The sequence below is a fragment of the Rousettus aegyptiacus genome, unplaced genomic scaffold (assembly GCF_014176215.1).
Source record: "Rousettus aegyptiacus isolate mRouAeg1 unplaced genomic scaffold, mRouAeg1.p scaffold_m13_p_10, whole genome shotgun sequence".
Lineage (NCBI taxonomy): Eukaryota > Metazoa > Chordata > Mammalia > Chiroptera > Pteropodidae > Rousettus > Rousettus aegyptiacus.
This window is the reverse complement of record NW_023416285.1, coordinates 54,682,786-54,703,372: the sequence shown is the minus strand read 5'-3', so window position 1 is coordinate 54,703,372 and position 20,587 is coordinate 54,682,786. Positions and strand designations below refer to the sequence as shown.

General features: G+C 33.5%; 1 protein-coding gene across 3 annotated transcripts in view; it reads right to left on the bottom strand.

Annotated features, from left to right (window-relative positions):
- Positions 1 to 20,587, bottom strand: part of CENPC (centromere protein C) — a 68,624-nt gene that overhangs the window by 40,425 nt on the left and 7,612 nt on the right. For all 3 annotated transcript variants that reach the window (XM_016164407.2, XM_016164408.2, XM_036227891.1), the window contains 4 exons: positions 16,705 to 16,810; positions 10,070 to 10,355; positions 8,694 to 8,933; positions 5,044 to 5,648 (listed from right to left, as the gene is read on the bottom strand). In XM_016164407.2, the coding sequence (XP_016019893.2) occupies positions 5,044 to 5,648; positions 8,694 to 8,933; positions 10,070 to 10,355; positions 16,705 to 16,810 (1,237 nt within the window). The remainder of the gene's footprint in view (positions 1 to 5,043; positions 5,649 to 8,693; positions 8,934 to 10,069; positions 10,356 to 16,704; positions 16,811 to 20,587) is intronic.

The window sequence follows — 20,587 nt, the reverse complement described above, 5'->3', positions numbered from 1 at the left end:
AAAGCAGAAATTAAAATCATATCAAGTAAGAAAATACACAGAGTAAATAAACTGCATAAAGATATGTAAGACCAACAGAGCAGGCATTACATATAACCACATAATTAGTTATTAAACTATATAGAATAAAAAGAAAAAGGGAGATCATAATAGTGGTTGAAATCTGAAAATACAAGACCAGAACTTTCACTAAGAAAGTAAATTTGGGAAAGTAACTCAAACAGAGAGGATAGCTAATGTAAAGGAATAATTTTCTCAAGGTATGAATGTAAAGAAAATTCAAAGAACAAACTATTAAACTTAGGGAATATGAAGTCACAAAAATTTATATGTGAAACAAGGAAAAGTAATCAATAAAGACATAGAAGGAAATCAAACAAAGAAATAAGGAATGAAATCAGATTATTACAATATCAGAAATTCGCTAGTATTTAATTAGGTGAGAATGAAAACTGCATCTTAGTCATCCTGATCATCTACAGCATATTACATTGTGTTTGGCACATAGGCTCTCAATAAATTGGCAGTGAAATAATGAATCTAGTTCTAAGCCAGTGTTTCCCTAGGCAATGAAAATGGCAAAAAATGCTATCTAGCATGAGCTATTTTAGACACTATTTAGGTTTTTGATCTCAAAGTATGGTTCATAGATCAACTATACCAGCATCACCTGGGAGAGAGTGTTTAGAAATACAGAATCCTGGGTCCCACCAACACATACTAAATCAATTTATAATCAGTATTTTAACAAGCTCTACAGGGAATTCAAATACACACACATTTTTCACTCATTCTCCCAGTTAAACCTGATTGGGGAGTGGAGAGATAGAGGAGGAAGTGAGCCAAATTATGTCAAGATCCCTACAGCGATATTACTCTCTGATTCTATTTTGATAATAAGTTACAGGATTTAGCAATACTTTGAATTTGGGATAAAGAGAACAACTCATGCTTATAAAAGGAGTAAAAGGAAAATATTAGCCTTAATGAAGCTGAACAAGGCACAAAAAAGGTGATGAAAAAAGAAAAAAGAACCTACTTTACCAATATTGTGCTTAATAATAGTATCAACCAACACTTCAGAAGTGATGACGAAAGGAGATATTGGAAGAGCCACCAAGTACAAAGTAAAAATTTAGCAGTAAAGATCTTCTAGGGATATGGAAATTAATAAAAGGTCAATTTACAAAACAAAGCAAAAAAAGAAAACTTTTAAAATGGTTACCACTGATTCATAGCTTAAATTATCTGTATAGATGCAAGAACCCTCCCTCATCGATGAACATCATTTTCCTGCCCCCTATTTTGTCACCCTCATTTTTCTTCTCCAACTCCTTTTCTTCTATTTACCCCCTCTTCCCATTCCCTTATGCCTGCCAAAGTTGTCTAAGAAACTGCTCTAACAATTGAGAGATGCTGATGATGACAGAGCTTATTGCCCATGTTCATGAATCAACTTAAAAAAAAAATAAATGTGAACAATGATTGAGGAAAAAAGAATACAATGGGGGAAAATGTTATCACCAAAAACCTTATTTGGACAGTGATAGAGAAAAAGAATATCATACAAAGTCCAAAACAAACCAATTAAGATCATTTTGGAAGCCAGTTCAGAATCAGAAAGTTAGAAACTGAATGACAAGAATTTAGAAAATGAATAAACAAGAACACATACAGAAGATAAAACTGATATACAAACAGTCTGTACTGTGAAAAGAGTTGACTTAAAACTGAAGGAACGTGTTACAAGAAGGACAATAGCTAGAAGAGGTGACTTGTGACAAATTTTTACTACTATAAAAAAATCTCACATATTTACTTGTAAAGAAGTAGGATTCTGAAGGTGGAACATGTTTTAACAAAATTATATATCCAAATTAGAGTAATACTTCTGTCACTGATGATAATGTATTCCAATAACCCACAGATAAAACTGCTAAGATTAAGAACTGGGGGCTACTTTAGGAATAGGGCAGATATAATCCCTGTTCTTCTGGAACTTTCAGTGTGGACTCTGGAGGGAAATACAGAAATTCAGTAAGTAATTATGTCTGATAAAATGAATAGGGTGTTACTGGAGCATGTATTGGAACATATCAGGGTGGTGTAATCATTAAGGGAAGTGATATTTAAACTGAGCACAAAACTTGGTAGGGAACAGGATACATTTAGGAAAATTTTTCTAAGCAAAAGAAACAGCACATTCAAAGGCTCACAGGCTAAGAAAGTGGTCTGTTTACAGAACTGGGAGAAATTCATTATAAAGCAACTCATATGAACCTGAAGATGCAAAGAGAAGCAAGGGGGTATGTGTGTAAACTGCTACAACAATCCAAGAATTAAATGACTCTAGCTTGGCTAAGGGGAGTAACAGGAGGAACTAAGAGAAGTAATAGATTTGAAAACTATTTAGGAAGAAGTTGAATGACTTACTGACTGCATATGGATTGCTAAGTAAAGGAATGAGTTAAAGATGATTTGGTTTTTGGAGCAATTAGATTGATTATGGCTCCATTTATGAAGACAGGAAAATTAGACGAGGAGCAAGTTTGGAGGAATTTAGCTTTCAATATATTCAGTCTGAGAAGCCTGTTAAGACATCAAAAGCAGAAAAGTCAACTGATTCAACCCAAGTCACCAGTTTAGGCATGACAAGTTTGTCAATGTACCTTTTGAATTAAAGACAAATTATCTTGAGCATAAAAATATCTTTGAAATTAAATTATCTTCATATTATTTGTCTTTGAAAATTGAGATGGTTCGCAGAGTAATGGCCCCTCAAAGAGGCTATTACTTACTCTAATCCACAAAATCTGTGAAGGCGGTACCTGAAATGGGAAGAGACTTTTGCAGATGTGATTAAGGCTATAAACCTTAAAATAGTGTGATTATCTGGATAATCCAGGTTGACCTAATCTCATTACGTATATCCTTAAAAGTAGTGGTTAGACAAAGAGATAGGACAATGGAAGAAGTAGTAAGAGAAATTCAAAATGTGAGAAGGCTGGCATTACTGGTTTTGAAGATGTGAGAGGGGAACCATGACTCAAGGAACATAGATGACTTCAAGAGGCTAGAAAAGGTACAGATTTTCTCCTGGAACCACCAGAAAGAAATGAAATCTTGTCAACCCCTTGATTTTAGCCCAGTGAGATCCATTTCAGATTTCTGCCCCATAAAACTGTAAGATAACAAATGTGTATTGTTTTAAGCAACTAAGTAAGTATGTAGTAATTTGTTATGACAGCAATAGAAAAATAATACAATTGGTATGGTAATTAATCAGAATGTTATATTCCCTAACCAATCTAGATTAAAAAAATTAAATATATCTGAAAATTAGTGTGTAAAATATAGCAGGTACTAACTAAACGTTGAAAATTTATAATTACAGAGTATCCTTCAAATATACTTTCGTAATACATTTCTTCCTAAGGAATTATGGACAAATCAAAATTTTGTGCATTCAAATTTGTGAATTCACATTCTATTTAAAAGACTAGTACGAAAAAAACTTTCTTGTAATTATCATCCTCACTTTAGTCAGATTCTTTATGTTGTATTTTCTTAAAATGGCCAACTGCTAATTAGAAAATGAAAGAAGCAAAATAAGAACAATCCAGTAAAAAAAAAAAGGGACTTGCCTAACATTTACAAAAGAGGTCCACATAAATAGAAAAGGTTGCTTTTTGCCCTCTATTTTAAGCAGAATTTTTCAAAGACACAAAGGCACACACAGACAAAATGGAAATCTGACAAATATTATTTCAGGTGATATAAAGTACGTGTTATAGAATATACAAAAAGAAAGCTAAAGTAATAATTAAATAATAACTATATTAAGTTAGAATTTGTTTTTATAAAAACTAGCTTAAATATCGTGCTTTAATATGATATTTCTCTGCTGTAAATGAGCAATATTGTATTCAGCTATGCTCATATACAATTCCGGTCAAGAGTTTTCTGGTTCGTTAATAGTTTTTCCACTTTGAGCATCAAAAACATTTTCATTTATTTTAAAACTTCTTAATAGGGCTGAAAAAAAATATGGGCTCTAGGATGGGACATATTCTGGGCCAGTATTTTTTTAACCTCCTGAGTTTTATCTCCTACTTTACAGGATTGTCAAGAAGGATTAAATTATATTATATACATATAAAGTACCTAAAACATCTGATAAGTGTTCTCTATTCCACCAACTATTCTGGAGAAAATTATTTCTATAAGAATAACTACCTTTTCTGCTACTTAAAAAGTGATACATAAATCGATCTATTCTTTATGACAGCATCATCATTAAAAACCTCAATCACTGTATAATAATGACATAAGGAGAGTAGCCATAATCCAGGTTTGTCTGAAACAATCCCAGTCAAGTTACTGTCTCTGATATCCTCTCTCGTGCTCAAGTGTCCCAGTTTGGATGATAAATGATACAGTGGCCGAATATAAAAAAATCTATTGAGATATTAGTTGGATAATTGTTCTCTGTGCTTCCATTTATCATCCTGTACATTCATCTGTTGGTCTAGAGAACTCACTGGATTGATCTTTTTTAATAGTGAAAATTGTCTCAGCAACCTTTGTTATTTCAGTATTTAATACTGATTCTGGCATTTAATTACTGGTAGATAAATGAGTAAATGATGAAACAGAAGAGTGTGGATTTTTATCCTCTAAGAAATAGCCCCACACCATCCTGGTCCTTCCCACCAACCCCCCCCACGCACCGTCCAATTTATATTTAAATAAGCCTCAAGAATACATGATGCTGTCTTATTTGAATTCTTAACTAGCTCGGTTACCAACCTTTCCCTTTCACTGCTCTCTTTATATGTGCTTGCCATGTTAGAAGTAAACAAAAATCAAAAGACTTGGAATTGAATTGTATGTAAATAAGAGGTTTGAGAAACAAGCCTGTAGGCTTTTGAAGCTCTTTATAGATTTAAGTTTACTTTGTCTACTTCCCAAAGCTAAATAGAACTATTACAAAACATAAATGGTAGAATAACGTTCATAGTTATACTTAATGCAAACACTTACCCACAGGTGGCATTTGGTTTTTGGAAATATGAACATTTCTCATTTCTTCACACTCTTCCATATTTCTGTCTGAGTTTCTTTGTGATTTGTCTTGTGACATATTTATATTTTTATCTTTAGACTGTTCCACATCAACCTGTTCTTCAACTACATTGGCCTTAAATTTTCTTTTCTGTTTTTGTTTCGTAGTCCTTTTGTTTCCAGATGATTTTTTTGCATTCTCAGAATACACTTCATATTTTGTAGATCTACAATTACTTTCCATTTCCTCTGTCGCAGCACAATTTCTTCCCAGTTTTTTTTGTTCAGAGGGCTGAGATTTCTCTACTGGGTGAGCTTTGCCAGAATGTTTGTCACTTGTCACAGTTGTAGGTGATAAATTGTGATGTTTTTCTTTTGACTTCTTACTTTGAAGGAGTGTGGTGCTCACAGTAGGGGACACTGTGCGTTGTTTCCGAGGCACACCCTTTCTTGGTATAGTAATCCAAGATCGATTAGCAAAACTTCTATCTGATTCATCAATTATAAATTCATCCTCTAATAACTTTGTATCTTTTGCAGGAGATGAATGTGGTGGAGCAGTTGCTATATGCCTAACAACAGTACTAAAAAAGAATATTACAATAAATAATAGCTCAAAAAAAATAAAGCTTACTTTTTCTTAGCGACGAAAACAATATATAAATAAATAAAAGTATCTTTTAAAGAGCAATTCATGTCTCCTCAATTTTATCTTACCCTTAAAAATCCTTCCCTCCTTTCACATTTCTATACTATCTGATCTTGCTCATTTGTAACACTAATAGGATCACAGAAATTTAGAGCTGGAAGAAAGCTTGGACATTAACTAATTTGATGCTCCCCACCCATTATATAGTCATTAAAAAGTTAAAATCCAGAGATATGTAAATATAGCCAGATACATTGACTGAGAGTCCAAAACTGCATGCCATCATTATATGTGTTATATATAATTACATAATTATATATTTTATACAATATTATGTGTGTATATATATGTAATGTTAGATAAAAATTATATGTTTGTATATTTATATTGGGGCCTAAATTAGATTTCCAGATCAAATTTCAACATAAGGGGCAGTTTACCTCACACTAACAATTCTCAGACGCCAGTGATGCATCTGAGAATTCAGTTCCATTCTGACATTATCTACTCAAAGATAGTGTCAGATTCCACAGGTTAAGGGTTTGGTCCTACAAGTCTATCCCCATTCCCACCCCACCCCACACACAACCCACATACACACTTCAGATGCCAGCTACAAGCCCAGACTACCTACCTGTGCTTCCAACTAACTAGCTACAGACTAGAGGTTCTCAAAAACTCCCTCCAAGTTAGAATGCCAATTACAAGTCCAGATTGCTACCTGTATAATTCTGACCAACTGGCTATAAATGAGAGGTCACAGAACTTAGAGAAACTTGTTACTTACTAGATCATGGGTTTATTGTAAAAGGATATAACTGAGGAAAAGCCAGATGGAAAAGATGCATACGGAAAGGTACATGGGAAGGCACTCAGCTCTTGCCACATCTCCAAGTGTTGATCAACTTGGAAGCTCTCCAAACCCCATCCTCTTGGCTTTTTAATGGAGGCTTTCTTACATGGCCATGATTGATTAAATCACTGGTCATTGGTGACTGGCTAAACCTCCAGCCCTTCTTCCCTCCCTGGAGGTCTGTGATGGGACTGAAAATTCCATAGTTAAGTTCCATTGGCAAATCACTCCCATTGTAACAAATGCTTTCTAAGAGTCATCTCTTTACTATAACAAAAGACACCTTTTTTTTCACTCTCAACACTTAAGAATTTCCAAGAGTTCTGGGAGGTCTGAACCAGGAATTGTGAATGAAGACCAAACATAAATGAGAAATATATTTTGGTCAATCTATAGGACCAAATATATACTTCTTATAAATCACAATATCACAACATCCAAAATAAGATGATTTCTCAGATACTTTCAAGTCTAACAATCTAAGAAAATATTTATATATCATATACTAAATTATATAAAAATTCCAAATCTGAATAATTCACACATATTTTCATGTGTTTCAATATTGTATTGTAATCATGATATAGAAGCAAATGGAGAATACCCAGAAAAGTAAGTGCATTGGGATTAAACAGAACCTCTTCCAATTAGTTGGGAAAGCTTTCAGAGAAGGAAAAAAATTATTCAAAGAATAATATACCTCCAAAATTCATAAATTAAAATCTAATCCCCAATATGACAATATTTTAGGGTGGGGTCTTCAGTAAGTGATTAGGTTATCAGGGTAAAATGGTCATGTATGGAATTAGTACTCTTATAAAAGAGGCCCCAGAGAAAACCCCTTGCCACCTTCTACCATTTGTATAGGAAGAAGACAGCCATCTACGAACTAGCACTCAAACCTCATCAGACACTGAAACTACTCGAACCTTGACCTTGAACTTCTTAGCCTCCAGAACTATGAGAAATAAATTTCTGTTGTTTGTAGCCACCCAATCCACTGTAGTCTCTTATAGTAGCCTGAATGGACTAAGACAACGCTATTAAAGTACAGAACAGAGAACAATGACCTCTGGCTAGGTAGAAAAAACAAAAAAGAGGAAATGAAAGAAAGACAATCAGAAGGAAAAGCATATGCAAAAGCAATGAAGCAAGAAAACATCAGGAATAGGGAGTAGTTATATTTGGTTATAGCAATTAAACATAAAATTAACTTTATTCACTAGTTCATTAAAAAGAACAAAAGAGGAATTTCATTCACTCATTAAGTTTACGTAAAACCTTCCTAACATATTCACATATTCCTATAGATATCACAGAAAACATAAAAGAAACTCTAACTCCTGGAAAGAAGGGCTTATTTCTTAATCTACTAAGAAAGACATACATAAAATAGCTAAACTAGAATGCAAGGCATAAATTTGAAATAACACTAGAGTTGAAACTTGGAAAAAATTAGAAAACTAGCATGGACCTTAAAAGAAAATGGAGACTGGCATATGCCAAAGGCAAAAGGTGTACTGAAGCAGGAACAGCTGCAAATATGTATGACCAAGTTGGTAGAAATGATTAATTAGGGACAATAGAGGCCTTAAATACCAGCTGACAAATCTAAAGTTATTCTATAGACCAGTGGTTCTCATCTTAGCTGCCATTACTCCAAGCTAATTCTAATGTTTAGCTGCAATTAAGAATCACTGTTTTTGACACTGCAGAACCACTGATGGTTTTCAACAGGCATGAATAGACTGAAATTTACTTTATAACTATCCTTTTATTGGCACGGTTAGTAGAAAAAAATTTAAAGTTTAGTGAAATCTTGACATAATTCTGTTTCTAAATACTCCCTTCATTCTTGGATATCATGTAAACTAGAAAGTGATGATGAGCAGAAGCAACGAAGGCTGAATAAATTTATTTTCCATCACATCTAATTTATTTCCTATTAAATTATGGTTTTGGAGTGATTTACTGCTAAGAAACTACACCTTCCTAACAGGTTAGAGGTAATGTCAATTAACTTTTTGTCAGTTAAGATTCCAGTTAAATAGCATTAAGAATCCTTAGACAGTGTTCATAAAATGTGAAAGAAAAAATATCTCAAAGGACAGTTTCTTAATAACTCACCTGGATTCACTTTTTCTTTTTAAAGTTTCTAAAAACAAGGTTGAAAAACTCTTTTTAGCTTGTGGTTGAATTTCATATTCTGAATCTTGTATTCTTTTCTGTGATGCTTCTGCCAGTTTCCTCTCTTGTGGTCTTTCTGATACTTCATCCTGTATATCTGATACTTTATTCTCTATTTCTGCTTTCTTTGAAATATCTTTATCTACTTTCTTCGAAATATCTTTATCTTCAAAGTTTAACCTAAAAGGTTGAAAAGAAGGTAAGCTGCTGAATGCTCCCACAGTTTGTTGAGTTATGAGTTTTCCTGAATTCCCTTATAGTGAAAACACAGATCACTTACAAAAATTTCCTCTGAGTCTTTATTAAAATTTATAAATGCTGATTTGTAATCCCTTACACAAAATATAAGGCAAATTTCTCAGAAAAATTATGTTTTGTATTTGTCAATAAAAAATAAAAGTTATATCATACACTAAGGAAATGTGTAGCTTATAGCTCAATTTCTCAAACATTTAATATGTATTCAAAGCATTTGGAAAATCTTATTAAAATGTAGATTATGATTTGGTAGGTCAAGGGCACAGTTTGAAATTCTGTACAGCAGGATCTCAAATAATATAATTTCATTTATCATTTCATTAGAACGTTGATGATACCGCAGGAACTTACCTCTTGTTTATGTCAATTATCCTGTGGTAAAATTGGTTTTGTAAGACATCATTTTGCTTAAAATCAAAGAACCTAATAATGACTTTTAGTGAGGACTTTCTATATTACTAACAAGCTTCTAAAAAACGCCACTACTCTTGATCCTTAGCCACAGACCACACTTTGAAAACCAAAATCTTAGAATGTACCTCACTCCTTGGTTTCAAAAATTACATAAGACCCTAGAGAGAAATTACACTCACTGCAGGGGTCCATCTTAGCAAAAGGCCTTACGTGAGCTACCTTGCTTTTTAAAGGCCAAAGAAAAAAGCCAAGAAATGGACATTGTTAACCACAACTCATCCTTATTAATACTTATCCTCTGCTACCCAGAGAAATAAACTTATATACCTACCCTCGTAATTACAAATAACAGAGAGGAAACACCAATTGTTTCTCTTAGGAAGTTATAAAATCTTATTATCAGAAAAAAAATGTTTTCCCATAGACTATGGAAAAGCTACCCCTAGATTTTCTGAAGTACATTTTAAGGCCTTCCTTATTAAACACAAATTTTATATATACTGAATGTATGTTATATTCTTCTTATAATATGTTAATATTCCTCAATATTTACTATAAAATACATAAAAGATTATGCATTTTTAAAAATAAAATGTAAAAATTCTATACTAGGATTAATATTATTTAAATAAGTAAAAGTTCACCTTTTTTTGGTTTTAAGAGAAATCTCTGTACTTGAGGACAGCATATTTACTGAATTTTCAAAAGTGTAGGTGTCTCTCTTTGGGGCAATAGATGAAACAGCATTTTGCGATACAGATGTTTTTGGATCCAAAAGAACTGAAGGTGAGCCAACTGATAAGTAAAATCCCTCATCGGCTTCATTGTGATGATCTTTTAGTTTTTTATTTGACATTTTTCTTGAGTCAGCTGTATTTTTAGAACCAACATCTGTTGCCAAAGTTTTCTGATGAACTTCATGGGTCTGAACTAGAAGAAAATTATATAAAGATTTATAAAGTTTTAAATAATATTAGGACTGAATGAGCTTTTTAAAATTCAGCAATGACTTAATTAGAAAGTTTTCAGAAGACACAGATCATTTACATTTACAATCAAAGGTCTATAATTAAGATTGTACTTTAAAAGTTATAATTTATAAAATTAATAAAATGAAATGTATATTTGGCCCATGCTCTGAAGTTTTGAAATGCAGTAAATCCTCATAGAAAATTCACTATTTTATTGATATAGTTAATTTATTTAAGATCTGAATAAATCTATACACAGCTAAAATAATGAAGTAATCTTAGAGAAATTATGAGACTTAATCTTGAGGTTAACAGTCAGTAAACAGGGCACCTAGATGAAGATATATTTTTATATATAGATATACTCACACATATATACACACATATAGATATATAACAGATACAGAGATCTATAGCAAATATATATATAAAGAGAATATGTGTGTGTATAAAGGGGAAATATATATGTATATTCTTTTAACCTCAACATTCAAATATCAAAGAAGAAGTAGAATGACTGGGTATTATTCATATATAGATTCATACCCTTTAGAAGCAAAGATTAAAAATTAAAAATACAACCAAAAATAGCTTTTGATTCTGGAATAAGATGGCACAGAGTCACTTTTTCCCACTTTTCACTCTAAATACAACTAAATTCCCTGGTAATTATCTATCAAAAAACAATAAAGAACTGTGAAAACTGGAAGGAAGGAGGTATATTTTCTAGGAACCTCAAGCCGTAAGCAACAACAGACAATGTGGTGAATCCCCTAGGTTTGCCTTATATCTCCTATAGACCCCTAGACTGGGCACTAGAGAGGCCTGCAATCTAGAATGGCCAATAGGTATACGGGAGGGGAAAAAAGACTACATTCTCTGGCCTAAAGACTTAGAGAGGGGAAACACAACAGAGACCTAGCGGGAAACTCCCACTCCCACTCCACAGCCCCCCACATGGGGCATTCTGGAGCACTGGCAGAGCAGCAAAGCCAGGCTGCACTCCCTAGGTGTTACGGGACAGCAGCAGCAGGGAGCAAGGTCCTGCGTCAATCCTGTCCTAGGCCAACCCAGTACCCACTTTATCTGGGTAGTTAGGCCATAGGATCCACAGGAAGCTGCACAATAGCGAATTCTCTGACGTTCCCAACCACTGCTTCACAGACCAAGGTGACATTTTGATCCGCTGGTAGTATTTACACTGCAGATCATCCTAGACCCTGCTTCCAATGAGAGCACTGATGGACAATGCAATCTGAGGCAGGAATAGCATTAAAGAACCCTGCATCCCCCTATCCTGTCCTCCGCCCAGTCACATAAGGAGATCTACTGCCAGAAGCTTTTGACCCCAACCCCCTTGAGTGAACAAGGAAGGACATCAGAATGTTCAGGAAAGCACCTTCCATCCATCCACACAGCACTAGCAAGAACTGAGCTGGAATCCTAGCAGCACTGGTAAAGGAAGCAGACTAAAATACCACTGCAAGGAATCTAAACACTTAACTGTCATTGGAAATAAAATCCATAAAAGTAGGCAAAAACCTACGTACTACAACAAAGGATTTAAATATAATCTAGTGTCTCCTAACATAACAACCAAAATGTCAAGGATACAATCAAAATAACTTATCATACCAAAACACTGGAAAAAACACAACCTGAACAAGAAAATATGATCAGTGGATGCAAACAGACAAAGATGTAATTAATTAACAAGAATTTTAAAGGAGTCATCATAAAAATGTTTTAATAATCAATTATAAATACTCTTGAAACAAATAAAAAGACAAACTCCTAAAGACAGATATAGGAGTTAAACAGAGCCATTTGTTTCAGACTTTAGCCATTCTGATGGGTGTCCAGTGGTATCTAATTATTGTTTTAATTTAAAATTTCCTAATGACAAGGATGACTAACAAATCAAAGCCACAATGAGATACTACTTCACACCCATCAGAATGGCTATTATCAAAAAAAAAAAAAACACATAAAATAACAAGTTTCAATAATAATGTAGAGAAAATGTAATCTTCAATACTGCAAGGTGGGAATGTATAATGATGCAGCTGACATAGAAAACAGTTTGGTGGTTCCTCAAAAAATTAAAAACACAATCATCATATGATCCAATAATTTCTTTGCTGGGTATATATCCAAAAGAACTGAAAGCAAGGAATGTAAGACATATTTATATACCCATTCATAGCAACATTATTCACAATAGACAAACGGTAGAAACCACCTAAGTGTCCATCAATGGATAAATGGATAAAACAAAATGTGGTATATACGTACAATGGAATGTTATTCAGACTTGAAAAAGAAGGAAATTCTGACACAAGCTATAAAATAGATTAAAGACAGTATGCTAAATGAAATAAGCAGTTGCAAAAGGACAAATATTGCATGATTCCACTCATATGGGGTATTTAGAGTACTCAAATTCAGAGACAGAAAATAAAAAGGCAATTACCAGAGGCTGGGTATGTGTCGGGGAGGGTGATTGCTTAAATAGATACAGACGTTTGATTTCGCAAGATGAAGTTAGTTCTATGGATGGATGGTGGTGATGGTTGAACAACGTGAATGTACTTAATGCAAATGAACTGTACACTTAAAAATGGTTTAAAGTAAATAAGATAAATCATATTATTTTGCCATAATTTTTTAAAAATTATTTTTAAAAAGGAATATAGAACAAATAACGTGTTTAAATATAAATATTGTTTAAAACAAAAAGTCTTGTTAAAACATCAAAATACATAATAACAATTTAAATATAAACTAAAAGGAATAAAATATATGACAATACCAAGTCAGTTGGGAATTAGAGTGTTGTTCTAGTTACTTTGTCTGCATAATAAATAACTCCTTAACTTGGTGGTATAAAACAACCACTATTGTGTTCATGGATTCTATGGGGCAGGAATTCAGCAGGGCACAGTAGAGATGGCTTGTCTCTGTTCCATGAAGTCTAAGGCCTAGAATCATCTGAAAGCTTTCTTAGTCACATGACCAACATGTAGGGCTGGCTGTAGGCTGAGGGACTATTTTTATGTATCTCTGCAAGGAGGTTTGTTCGGGCTTCCTCATAACATGGTGTCCAGGTTCCAACAGTGAGGAGAGGAGAGAGTCATATCTTAAGAGGGAAATAAGGAGGGAGAAAGGGAGCTAAGCAGAAGCTCTATAGCTTTTTATGACCTAACTTTGGAAATCACACAGTATTACATATGATATAATACATAGAAACAACCTCGCTGAAGAGGTGTGAAAAAAGATGTTGACCTAAGTAAGATTAGAAATGAGTGGAGTCTGTAAAACTAAAAGTTAAAAAAATTGTATATAAGCACTGTACTTTACTTGATAAAACTGTTTTCACAGGGTACGAGTCAATAATTCTGATACTTATACATGTATATAGAAAATAAAATATTACATAAATAGATGGTGAACAGTGGATGCCAAGTTTCACACTCATGGACTAGGAGTTTACAGATAACCAAGGGAAGGAGGCTGGAATAATCTATGTACTAATGGATTCGAGTTGGAGACATCAGTATGAACTCACATTTAGCTTAATAAAGATACTGATAATTACACAGATAAATATTTACAGATATATGTATATATACCAGTTAGTATACACATAATTACCTTGCTCTGTCAGTTGAGATGGTCTTCAAGCAACAACATCACAGGAGCAATAGCACACCTAGCACCCATATCTTGGTTCCTAATACTCTCCAGTAAAAGGAACCATTGGCTCCTTGGAGAAATAACTGATTCTAAGATATAGGCAGGAAATATACAAGATGAGCCTGGAGCATCTTGTAGTTCCAAAAGGTAAAAAAGTGCTCAAAAACAACAAAAATAGAGCACGTCAAAGGAGCATAGGAACCAAGGAAATAAATTCTAAAAGCCAAAGGCTGGAATAATTTGAATAACAAAATTACTAAAATTATTGGATAATCCAAAGTATAAAATAAACTTCCTACTTCAAAAACTAGAAAAAGGGCAAAATAAACCCAAACCAAGGAGACTAATAGAAAAAATAGGAACAGAAATCAATGGCATTGAAAAGAATACTTTTTCTTTGAAAAAGTAAATAAAGATTATAAACATCTAGCAAAGTCGACAAAGATAAAAAGATGCAAACCACCAATATCCAGAATAAAATAGTGTATATCAAAACAGATCCTGCAGCCATTAAAAGAATAAGGTAATTTTATGATCAAATTTATTCTCATAAATTCAACTAGTTAGAAGAAATGAACCAATTCCTCAAAAACTACAAACTACCGAAATTCTGCCAAAATGAAATAAAGCCTTATAACGATTAAAGGATTGAATCTGTAACTTAAAAGTGCTTAAAAAAAAATCTCATAGGTAAGATATCACTGGAAAGTGTTATACCAAATATTCAAAAAAGAATGAAAACCAACTTTATATAATCCTTTCTAGAAATAAGAAGAGGGATAATTTCCAACTCATTTTATAAAGTTAGCATTACCTTGATGCCTAAGTCATACTAATATAGCATTAAAAAAACTACAGATCAGCATCTCTCATTAACTTATGTATAAGAAAATTCTCAACAGAACTTTAGCAATTCATATCCAACAATGTATAAAAATTAGTAATACACCGTAACTGACGTTTAGAGACAGGCACACTCAACAACAGAATATATTTTTTCAAGTGTTCATGAAACATTTATAAAGAAAGACAATATCCCAGGTCATAAGATAAATCTTTACAAATTTAAAAGAACCAAAATCATAGTATATACTATGCCATAAAGGAATTGAGATGAGAAAACAGAAAAATAAAAAATCCCTGCTTAGATTAATACAACAGGTTAAAAAGGAAGACTCAAAGTGTATTAAAAAATACACAGAAATAAATGGTATTATGGTACCAAAAGAATACTGTGAATAATGCTACTATGAACACTCGGGTACAAGTATGTTTGGGCACCTGTTTCCAATTCCTTTGAGTATAAACCTAAGAGTAGAATTGCTCAGTCACATAGCAATCCTAGATTTAAAAATTTTTGAGGAACTACTAAACTTTTCCACAGTGGCTGCACCATCTTATATCACCACCAACAATGTATGAGAGTTCTAATTTATCCACATCATCATCAACTGTTGTTTCTCTTTAAAAAAAAAAAAAAAAAATAGCCATTCTTGTATAAAGTAGTATCTTATTGCAGTTTTCATTGACATTTCTTTAATGACCAGTAATGTTGAGCATCTCTTCATGTATTCACTGGCCAATCAAAGAAATGTTGATTTAAGACTTGCCCATTTTTTAGTTGGGATGTTTATTTTTGTTGTTGAGTTTCAGGAATTCTTTATATATCCTGGACAGAAATCCTTTATTAGATATACTATTGGCAAATATTTTCTCCCATACTGTTGGTTATCCTTTCATAATATGAACAGTATCCTTCGGACTAACATTTTTTAAAGACATGAATATGTAAGACATTATGTTCTCATGTAAAATACCTAAATAACATAAAAATATAAATTCTCATAAAATCACTCTACAAATTAAATACAATTTTATTTAGAATCCCAACAAAATTCTATTGAGAACTGGATAAAATTAAAACTTCATAGGAAAAAAAAGTCTGAGAATGGCGTAGGAATAATGACTATAAAAGTAAACATCTTTATAACAGCATATATTATAAACTACTATTAGTAAAACAGTAGTGTTGACATTAAGAATAAACAAATAGACCAAAACTCAAAAGTATATTGAATGATGTGAGATTTAAAACATGATAAAAACAGTAATTCAGAAAGGAATAAATTATTTAATTAATAATTGAACCTGGCACAATTGACTATATGGAAGAAAACTATAACATTATTTCACATTACATACCAAAACACATTCCAGAGGGATTAAAATTTCCAATTTAAAAAAAAGATATTAAAATGAAAATCTAACACAGAAAATGTGAGATAAACATTGTTGTCCTAAAATAAAAAGAAAAAAATCGATTTGAAAACTACTAAAGCTATAGTTCCTATAATAATTCTTATTTATTGTCTCTTCCTACATCCTAATAAGCAATGCTCCCATCAATAAAACAAAGAAACAAATAATCAAATAGAACTTATTCATGGTTGTTAAAAAAAATACCACTGACCATGGACTTGAGAGAAAGCAAAAACAATTTCATTTCACAATTCTGCCTAAGCTATCGCTCAAGCCAACGTATACACCACCGTCAGCATTTTTTACTTCTTAAATGTATGTAGGCAAATAATACCCATGGGCATGCCACCAACCTGATTTGCTGACAGCCTCATTTGGTTCTACAGTCAACTGCAGAGAGGTTTCTTTCTTTCTTGAAGAAACTGGAACTGACTTTGGATGTGATTTCTGGCACTGAGCCTAGAAGAAATACAACATTAGATCTACTCTATTAAATTATCAAATCTGATTAAATACATTTGTTTTTAAATTGGAAAAAAAACAAGTATTTCAAAACAATAAACCAGCTAGTAGAGTTGTACAGTTAAATTTGGTATTACCTAGTAAAGCTGAAATTTCATATAATCTATCACAAAAACAATGCTGCTCTGAACAGCAAACATCTATTCTGACTGAAGATTGGATGACTAAATTATGGTAAAGTCATATGACAATGTCACATACACAATGCTGAAATGAATAAACTACAACAATATGAAAATGTGATTGTTAATCAAAAAAAGTAAGTTGCAGAAGTATATAATAATCCTATTTATGTAAAGTTCAAAATAAGTGCAAACACGATATACCATACTTAGAGATTCACTCTGCCGGAAAAGAGTTAACACGGCAGGCCTAATCATTTAAAGGGCCCGCTTACAGGGCTAACCCTTGGTTGACATCTAGGGACTTTGGCTTTCAAAACGTTTCCTCCGTCACCAACTGATAAAGTTGTGCCTGCTCTGCCATCATGCCTAGACTACTGTAGAAACAATCTGATTTATAGTGAACACCCATCTTTTTGCTTCAGAGAGTACAGAATTTGTTAGGGAGATGGTGCCTATGTAACATGCCTCCAGTAAAAATGAACTAAGTCTCAAAAGGCTTCCCTAGGCAAAAAGACTGTACATGTTTTACTGCATTAACTTCTGGAGGCAATGAGTACACTCTATGTGGCCCCTGTGGGGAACACAGGAAGACTGACTTGGATTCCTCCCAACTCTACCTGATGCACCTTTCCCCTTACTGCTCTGGCTGTGTATCCTGACTATGTGGCTATAATAAATCTCAGTCATGAGTACAACTACAACCTGAATTTCATGAGTCCTTATAGTGAAGCACCCAACATTTAGATGTTGGTGGGACCTCTGTCACAAGTAGTAGAAGTAGTACTGACACAAATGTCAGCACACACCCACGTGTGTGATAATTACTATAAAATAAAGGATGGGAATGATGAACCTGAATGTGAGATAGTGGTTACCTCTGTGCAGAGAGGGGAAGCAGAAGGAAAGGATCAGTAATAGGCACATAGGTGCTTCAAAAGTATTGATATTTCTTACACTAAGGGATGGGTACATGGTGTCCACTTATAATATTTTTAATACCTTACATACATTACATATTTTCTTTTGTAAATGTGAAACATAGCAAGTCATAAATTTTAAAAATCTAGGAAAGGGAAATCATTCGTACATTGCAAGTGGGAAAGAAAACTAGTAAACCATTTTACAGAAAAAAAAATTGATAATATTTAACAATTTCACTTGAAATGTACATACCCTAGAAAAATTCAATTTACAACATGTGCACAAGGAAGCATGAATGAAGATATTCACGATATCACTGTGATAACAGATGAAAACTGCCTAAAAATCTACCAATAGGGGAATATATAAATAATGGAGCCATGACACTGTTATTCAGTGGAGACACACTGGAACTCAATTACATAAAAAAAAAGTAAATTTTCATTATACTCTGCTCCTTCTTGAAACTTCGTTAAGAATTTTTTAAAATGTATAAACCAAGAATGATAAAAAGAAAGAGAAAGAAGTAGATGAAAGATGTCAACCAGTTTTTTTAAGTTGGAAAGCAGATCAGTAGAAACCAATCAGCCCAGAGAGCACAGAAACATGCTAGCCATGGAGAAAGCCCAGAAGCAGATTTACATTTATGAAGAAATCCATAAGATCAGTAATTAGAGGTACGAGGCACCTTTAAGGAGGGGTCCAGGTGAGGCCTGCAAATGGAATAGCTATTAAAATTATGTATAGGAAGTAGTGAGAATCACAGAGGCCCTCTCCTCTCCCAACCCTAGCAGAAAATTAAATGTTTACTCTCTTGAGTTTCAGAATCAGAGAGATTGTGAACCAGTAGCATAAGACATAGCTGAAGGTAAGAGTAATACACTAAAAACAGAGATATTAAATGGAAGATTTCAAACTGCACCTTTCCTTCTGCCCCACTTGGCTGAGAACACTTTCAGTGAGAATCAGACTCCAAAGCAAGAGAAGACTTCTTTGTCAGAGAAACCTACAAAGCCAAGAGGAAAAACCTGCAGATATCAACACCCAGACATCCACAACGACATAGCACAGACAGATTACACCACAGTGAAATCTACCAATGTACAAATTTTACTATGCAAATAAGAGCTTCCAGTCACCATTTTAGTTTCCCAATCTTTAATGAGGAGACAGCTAAGTATCACTAGACATTTGACAAAAGGCTCTAGTATAAAAGGAAATGAGCAAAGTAAGCAAAAAAGATACTTGTAGGAAACTAAAACTGTAAGAAGAAATCTTTAAAAAGGAGTTACAGGAACCTATAACATTGAAGAATACCATGAAAGTTCAAATCATTAAAGGCCAATGACAAGATCTTAAAAGCTTGCAAAGATGAAAAATAGTCACTCACAAAGGATCAAGGACTGAGAATGGTATTCTCAACAACACAAGGAGCTAAAAGTAAATAGAGCGCGTCTTTAAAAATCTTAAGAGGAAATAATTTCCAACCCAGAATTCTGTACCCACCCAAATTACCCATCATGAGGATAAAAGCATGCTATTTTCAAACACTGAAGGTCTTTAATTTTCAGTAGGTGCTCCTTCTCTCCTTTTAAGCAGACTGGATTAAAATGGTCAGATCCTCAGTCTCCCTAGGATTGAGTTGGGCCAAGATGGAGTTTTAATAAGACTCAGTCCACTTATAGTCTGCCCTGTTCTTCAGAAGGAGCTCTACTGAGTGACTGAGAGCCTATTCTGTCTCCTTAGCCCTAAAATTGCAAGATATTTGGTTTAGCCTTTTGAACGATTTTGCTGAATTTTTTAGCCTCTTGCCCTAGACCACTTCAAAATCTGGCACATGCCTATTTGTGGTACACCTCTTTTCTGCAGCAGGACTTTGCAGTCCTAGCATAGCAAGACTATATATTCCACTCCAACTTTGTGGCCCAGGGCTCTACATCACTCCAGAGCTTACGAATGTTCTTTAGGAAAAAGTGGCTATCCACTTGGGGTGCCTCTGGATTCTAATTTGTGGTGCCATCCCTGCACAGCTGACAAAAACTCTGCTTTCCCACAGTAGACTACCTCTGTCTGGGTCAACCTAAAATCCTCAGCTTTTCTCGAAATTAGCAATTAGCAAATACTCTCAGAGAAGAAAATGACTAACAATCGTCAACTCATCTTCTAAGGATATTTCTTTCTTTGGAATTTTAGTTCATCTAGTCTTTGTTGAGTCCACAGCTTCCCATGTCTCTAAAAACATGATTTTTTTTTTTTTAACTAGATATTGCAGCAGGAGTGTTGTCCTATAATCGATTACATCTCACCTCTAGCATAACCCTGATATTAAAGCCCTACAAGGGAGATTTTAAGGGAAAAAAAAAAGAAGACAATACTATTGATGCGCATAGGTGCAAACATCTTAAATATTAGCAAAACAAAGTAAAAATAGTTAATATCTTGTGACCAAGTCAAGTCCCTAGGAAATTTAGTTGATTTAACCTTCAAATATCAATGTAATATCTCTCAATTATGAAAAAAATGAATCTGTCTTCATTCCTTGCAAGTCAAAGGCTATATATGTTTATTTGTTTATATGTTTGTAGTAAATGTTATATCTAGCATTGATTTTTCTCTCCAATTTTATTGTACTTTTAAATAAATTCTCTTCAATCAGTAGTTTCAAAAG